A 7,725-nucleotide genomic window follows, 5' to 3' on the forward strand; every position below is an offset into this window, starting at 1 on the left:
GTTTATAAGTTTTAGATGCAGACACATTTCCATACTTGCAGATGAAAAATGGCATATGTACATGTAAATAATGTGTAACATTTTGCTGATAAATAATTTATCTGAATACATGTACAGTTTGCCTGCATGTCAGGGCTATTTACATGAATTACCGTGCTCTGACTACTCTAGGAGACGCAAAATTTCCTCCACAGGATTTTGGAGCATACCCCAAATGGTACTCAGCGGAGAACGCACTACAAAACTTTTATAACCTCGATTTTTAGAGTCGTACTCATTGGAGCACATACTCGGAGAACGGAGTACAAGTTTGATTACGAGTATGGAAAAAGTTTAATAACCTTAAGGCCAGATTATCTTTTTGTATTTCATTTATAAACAATCATAAACTGTCATACGGTAAAGAAAATGTTTCAAATATTTCAGCCTTTAAATTCAAATAATTTTCTTTTCTTACAATACGCTCTTTTTACAAAAAAAGAAAGAAATAGATGATAAGGTCTAAAAATAGTCAAGATCATCCAGTTTCTTAAAAAAATATGTTTTATGGCAAATGAGGAAAAACATGTGAACCAAGACATGGAATAAATAACTCTTGTTTATGTTCAGTGTAAGTAAGTAAAATAAGGTTTTCAAAAAAGTATAAAATATTACAAAAATCTCCAAATAAATATCTAAGATTATACGTATATCCACTGTCTAGCAGGCGGGTTTGTCTGCTGTTTTTTTTTTTTTTGTTTTTTGTTTTTTTTTTTTTTTTACAGTTTTTTACGTTTCCGTCTTATTTTCTTTAATGAGCATTATTACAACATATGAAATTGTTTACATGTTATAAAAGCATACAATAACAAGGAAAAAGATTAAATTACAAAATAAACATTTACAAGTATATTGAACAAAAAAACACAATATGGTTTTATATACGAAATAATAGTTTACAATTGATTAAGACGTAATGAAAACAGGTAACTGAAACAGGGGAAAATATTCAATTGTTAGGTGTTTATGCATGTTGTATAAAGTAGAATCAGATCTCCCTTGCATGAATAGAATTAGTACGACACCTTTGTATGTCAGTATTGAGATTTCTTCCTGTACATTATCTTGAAAATCAATGGGTTGTCTGCTGACATTTCCTTATGAAGCATGTTTCATTTATTCTGATGCAGAATGTTTCAGATATTTCGATGTACATGTAGCAGGTTTCAATATCAAATTGTGCATGGAAGCACAGAAAAAGAATGATCAATATTTCAATGTTTTGCTGTTGATATTATTGATTGACAAGCTTATCTTTTAAAAAGATTGGTGAGCTAGCGCTGTAGCCATCATTAAACACAGAAAAATATTTATAAAACATTGGTTTGAATTTCTAAATCGATTAATTAACAATAGGATGGCACAGTGGTGTACTGAAATTGTGCTGGAGTTGGGTCTCAATTTAGAATTGTGAATCTAGAATGGCATAGTTCATTGACTGTGCCTTAATCATTATGTATTTAAAATTTTAAAGAACAATTCGTACTGTTTTTTAGCAATCGTATTGTCTCGGGCCTTTCCGGCGAGCTTGGAAAACAATATCCGAGGTTGTTTTCCGAGCTTGAAGGAATAAAGCTAACTATTAAAGCTGCTTTGTCCGATTTGTTTGTTATTACAGTATCCACATTTTTTCCATACAAATCATTTATCTTAAAAAGTTATGGACTTTCTCCTATTTACACCAGCAGAATCAGTCTCCTTTCAAAGTTAGATTTATTCAAAGTAAATAAAAATAATTTCTCTTTGGGCAAACGAAAAAACAAACCAAAATGCATCACGGGAATGTTTAGAAAAGGAAACCGCTTGGTTTCGTCCCCCGAATGATTGGGGTTATTCAACCCGCATGCTATGCATCGATTGTAAAGAAAGCAAACTTTAGAAATATTAGCAAACAAAACGTACACATGTTTATTTGTAATTTGTCTGATCATTTCGACCTTTATTTAAAGCGATGTCAAATTCTTAATACAACCATACCCGTCTCGTCGTCAGGGGTGAAATTTAACATGAGGCGAAATAACGCAGTACCTTTTAATGTCGTTTGCTTTGTTAGCAAATTTTGTACGTATTTTTCTTCATTGAAATTTGGCATAATTGACGGGTAAAACTACTGCAATGTCTATTACTATACATATACTAAGCATAGCCATCGTTTAAAAGCGTGCATAAAATTTGATATAAAATCGGACAAAGCAGCTTTAATCATAATATTTAAAATAACTTTGCATTATAAGACCTAAGCTACTGTTACTTTTTGACATTTACAATAGAACACAAAACTTCTTGTGAAGATTAAAAACGAAATTCAAATGGTACAGTTTTTCTACAGTAGTACAGATTTCCCAGAATCCTTTGCTATGGAGTCGAGTAATAATAATAATAATAATAATAATAATAATAATAATAATAACTAGAGCAAAGCTCGTTGCAAATCAACGAGTGGATCTTCCGTTAATGTCGAAAGTAAAGCTAGAAGTTCATGTAAGAAGCAGAGTTTTTAAACCAATAAACATGAGTAACTAAGACAAAAAGAAAAAAATTCTTGGTACCAGTTAACAAAATCCGAATGATTCTAAGTACGTATTAACATGAACCTTATCGATTTCAAGAACGACTTAGCAAATACAAATCCGAATGGGTAAAAAGTACGACTGAACAATTATCGAAAAATTTTAGGTACGAGTTAATTTAACTCTGAAAATAAAACTATTTTATTAACCAAGAATGTGGAATCAAAATTTCCGGAAAAATCAATGTTTAAACCCCTATATATCTGTAATGCATCGTCCGATTTTGAAACTTTTTACATAAAATGGACATTACAAAACATAAAATAGATAGCTATAATACAAAAGGAACAGTAAATAATATAGGCCGACAAATTACAATCATCTATGGTAAAAATGTGGATATAATAATAAGTTTGCGCATACATTAATATATATCTTAAAAAGTAATCAAAAGCGAGTTTATAAAAATAAGTTTTCAATTGTTTTTTAAAACATTGAACGGATTTGGCTTGACGGATACGCACTGAAATGCTGTTCGATAAATAAGGAGCAGCGTAGCTAAATTGTCTTTCACCATATGTTCCAGTGAGCACCCTAGGTAAAATCAGTGACAAGCTCCCGTCGAATCGTAGAGTTACAGATTGTAGCTAATTCCTGTTAGTATTCTGGAGCGAATCCATGAATTGTCAAGTAGGTAAAAACAAGGATTTTATATTTCTGACGGAATTCTACCCGAAGCCAATGTAAATCAGCAAGAATAGGGGTGATATGACCTCGTTTTCTTTTTTTTGGTCACAAGTCGAGCTGCGGTATTTTGGATTTTTTGTAATTTATTTATGGAGCCTTTGTTTATGTTAAAAAGTAAACTATTTCCATGGTCAAGTCTTGAAGTTACTAAGGATTTAAAGAGTGTCTTACACGCGTCTGTTGAGATAAATCCCCTTATTCTTCCAATGTTTCTGAGATGATAGTTGCCACTTTTAATGATGTATGAAACTTGCTTTTTCATGGTAAGAAAACTGTCGAAAATGGTTACCTAGATTTCGAACTGATATTACACTGCTGTTGATGACACTTTCTGCGACTTTTAATTGTAGGACTGGCAGATTTTTGGATTGGAATTTTGTTGTAAAAATTATCAATTCGGTTTTTTCCTGGTTTAATTTAATGACATCCAGTTACATGTACTTATATCCTGCAAACATTTTTCGAGGCGTAGAAAGTAGTTGTTCCAGTTTTCATGGGTTTTAATTATCATGTATACTTGGGTGTCACCAGCATAACAATGATACTTGAAACCGAGGTGACGACATATGTCTCCAATTGGTTTAGAAAAAAGGCAATATAATTTTGGTCCCAGGACGGATCCCTGTGGAACACCAAACTGAAGATGGCAAGGGTCTGACGTATCCGATCCAATGACAACACATTGGTGCCTGTTGTATGATTTTCCATCGATCCCCGTACTTGTCTCTAGCCGTTGAAATAGAATTGTGTGATCTATAACATCAAAGGCTGCTAAATGGTCAAGGAGTACCATTACAGCGGACGATTGATTGTCCAAAGCCTCCATGATGTCATGACTAACCCTGAGAAGTGCTGTTTTCGTAGAGAGTTGTTGTCTGTAAGCCGACTGCAAAGAATCCCTTAATAAATTTTTGTCCAGATGTTCGTCCAGGCGGTTAGCAACAACTTTTTCCAAGATTTTCGAGATAAAAGGGAGATTGGATACAGGACGATAATTTTTATAAACTTCCTTATCCAGACCAGATTTTTTTCAGCAATGGTCTCACTAATGCCTCTTTAAACACTGAAGATACTTCTGATTGATCGAATGACACACTAATAATGTTGGTAATAGAATAGAATCACTTCGTCTTCTGTTGTGTGTCGAAAACTCATTAATGGAATGCCACTAAAATGAATATCCACGGACAGTGATGTTTCGATGTTAAAGGTAGTAAGCTTTCTCAGACCATCTCTAATTGTTGTCACCTTATTGACAAAGAATTTAGAAAATTCATTTGCCAACTCCTTGTTGGATGTTGAAGACGTATTCCAGTGAAAAAGACTAACGTAGTTGCTAGCACTCGAAAGCACTAGCAATTATGTGTATGTACAATTGAATTTCAAAACTTCTCCATCAAATAGCCGTTTAATACCTTGAATTCTTACATTTTTTATCCTTTTAATATGTGTCTTACCTTACACCCATCGTTATGGGTTTTTTCTTACTATGAACATGTTTATGTTTCGCTTATGTTTAATGATAAGATATTTATAAGTTAAAAAAAACCCAAATCGACTTAATTTTTAACAACAGTCTAGAAAAAGTCATTGCGCAGAACTGCTTAATTGAGATGTGTTTGTATTATTAATCACTCAAGATACTTGATGATTCTGATGCAGTTGGTGTCGCATTCTCCGACCCAAAGATTTTCCTCTGAATCCAGGCTCAAAGCATACGGATCCTTCAAACCGCATTTAATGTATCGTAAGAATGTTCCGTTCCGATCAATTACACGGACGCAGTTATTATCGCGGTCTGCGACCAGAATACGACAACAACTATCCGTTGCGATCCCATGGGGGTAGAAATTTTTGATAATTGGCGAATTAGACCCAGTATAACGAAAGCGAAATTCTCCGGATTTTTTCATCACTATCACTGCGCGAGCATTCCAGTCAGAAACACAGATGTCACCATTTCCGTTCTCGCAAATGTACATATTGTTTCGACCCGGTAAAAATAAAGGTTTTCCTGTGTTGTCGAATTGAATTTCCTGTTTTAGACTCCCGTTGGCAAACACTCCTACTTTGCTTTCCTCTTGATTATTTGTTCTCATGCATACCATCAAATCTCCTTCTGAATTGAAGCAGAGGCCATATGGAATCCACCCAGCCATGTCAACAAACTTTTCAATCCCTTTTTTGTTTACGAGATTAATACATTCATCTTCTTCGTGGGCAAATGCTATATGACCATCTTTATTTATCGCTATATCTTTCTGGATGCCTTTAGAAACGGCATTGAAGACATTCAATATAGAACCTGATTTGTCTAGCTGTTTTATTTCTTCGTCATCTCCATAGATCCAAACCTTTTCGTCCGACTCGCAGCAGATCCCTTTCAATTTTTTACTATAGGTGAAAATAGCTTTAATAAGTGTTGGTTCTGTCATTAACACTCTTGTGGATACCATAGAAATATCGCCTGCTTTGGATATCGTAAATCCAGGAAGAATGGAATGAACAGACGGTTTAAGAGACACAACTTGTTCAATGATTTTTTCTTCCTTAATGTTGGGCATTATAAGTTTTGGTGGGGTTACATCTTTCATGGATGGAACAAGTCGCAATTCATCTACGCTCGACTTGTACTCAAGCATCTCAATAGGGTTGTCCTCTTCTAGGAGCCTATTATTTCTTTCAATACAATATTTTACTCTTTTATACGAACCTTGCATTTCGTCTTTGTTGTCTTGCAAAATCTGCAGGTCTTCTTTAACCATGTTGGCCAGCTGCTTTTGGATTCTTTCTATTTCCCTATCGACGATTTTGTGCAATTCTTCTCCTAGTTTCATGAGTGAACTATTTTCGTGATTGGTGTGCTCAGTGTAAATAGTGGCCTTCTCCTCCAGACCTTTTATGACCTTTGAATATTCAACCTTGAAGATTTTCAACTCCTTCAAATCCCCTGTGATGGTCATCCGCGAAGTTTCACAAATGTCCTTCAAAACCTCTATACCATGTCGTTTGTGATTTCGAGTCGGACACAACTGACAGATTGGCACTTTACAGTCTTGGCAGTAAAAAGTCTTTAGTTCTGTAGGGTGATCCACACATTTCTGCCACTCGTGATGCTTTGACGTGAACGGGATAATTTCGTGAGGTGTTGATTTGCTTTTATCGATGTGTTCATCTTTGCATTGTAGACAGAGATTTTTTTGACAAATCTTGCAATGATGTGTTACAGCTTCTGTACATTGACTGCAGCGAACAACATCTTGAGCGGTATTCATTGCTTTATAGACTACCTAGAAATTTCATTCAATAAATTTGTATTGAATGGATGTATTTTGCAAAATATGCTACACAATATAATATATTCTCAGCAAATTTGATTGTAAGTCTTAACATCATTTTGAAAAGATTAACGAAAACACTAAGATTATAAAAACAATTTTTGAAATAAATGATTAGTGTTAAGAGGGCGCCAAAGTGTCCCTAAAGATTGTGGTTTCATACATGTTCTTTTAATATCGAGTTTCGTTGATAACGTTGTTGATTTGATACACAATATTTGATGTTAACTTAATTGAAATTTTTAATTACATATTGTGTTGAAAAGATTATTGGCCGAGAATTAATTGTTAGAACTCTGATTTTTTAAAAACTAAATACACAAAAGTTGATGTCAACGCATCACAAAAGTTGATGTCAACGTATGTTAATGAAACCATAGTACGGTGTTTGTTTTCTTATCCAGACTAGAATACTATCATAAAAGATAGTGTGGGTAAAGCAATGATTTATATACTTTCCAAAATCCGTATTTTCCGGTGACAAATTAAAAAAGACTTTGAAGTAATATAACTGTTAATTACATTGAACTTTAAAATCTTAAAAAATGCTTTAAAAGCAGCAGAATGTTAATCGTTTATGAAAGTTTGGGAAAATACAAATATATTTCAGATGATATTTTTTCTTCATTGATTAAATCACAGTCTATTAGAATTGGCAAACTTTTCGAGTCAAAATGAGAAATTAATATAGATTCACATTATTTGAAAAATATATTTTCTCATCTGTCTGTTATGTTCAAATGCCATATTGTTAACAGACAATTTGTGAAAAATTTCAGAAAAGAAAACTAATTTCCATTAGAAAGGATGTTCTTTTTCCTCTTGTATGAATAACCAAATAACATAATTACATAAAATTAAATACTTTAATAATAATCCCAAGTATATTTAAATCAATTCATATTTTTATATTAAAATCATGAAATACATATACGTATATCTAACTTACTCAGGATATTTGGCTTCCATCAAAATCTGTTCAACCCCACTGAGGAGAATTTGTTATTTGGTCAGCGCTGTCGAAAAACTGTCATTTCGTCCGTGTTTAGCAAAAACAATGCGGTAATATTTCCGATCATTTAAGCTATATT

The 7,725-nt window shown here is 33.3% G+C and overlaps 1 protein-coding gene across 1 annotated transcript; it reads right to left on the minus strand.

Annotated features, from left to right (window-relative positions):
- Positions 1-473: 473 nt before the first annotated feature.
- On the minus strand, positions 474-7,725 carry LOC105335497 (E3 ubiquitin-protein ligase TRIM71-like). Its single transcript, XM_034467124.2, has 2 exons — positions 7,584-7,725; positions 474-6,586 (listed from the first exon to the last, which is right to left on the minus strand). Exon 2 carries the CDS (start codon positions 6,569-6,571, stop codon positions 4,928-4,930), a length of 1,644 nt encoding a protein of 547 aa, XP_034323015.2. The 5' UTR covers positions 6,572-6,586; positions 7,584-7,725; the 3' UTR covers positions 474-4,927.

This window comes from Magallana gigas, chromosome 6 (assembly GCF_963853765.1).
Source record: "Magallana gigas chromosome 6, xbMagGiga1.1, whole genome shotgun sequence".
NCBI lineage: Eukaryota > Metazoa > Mollusca > Bivalvia > Ostreida > Ostreidae > Magallana > Magallana gigas.

Excerpts from the sequence above, each read along its gene's own strand:
- LOC105335497 (XM_034467124.2), bottom strand. The coding sequence starts at position 6,571 with ATGAATACCGCTCAAGATGTTGTTCGCTGCAGTCAATGTACAGAAGCT.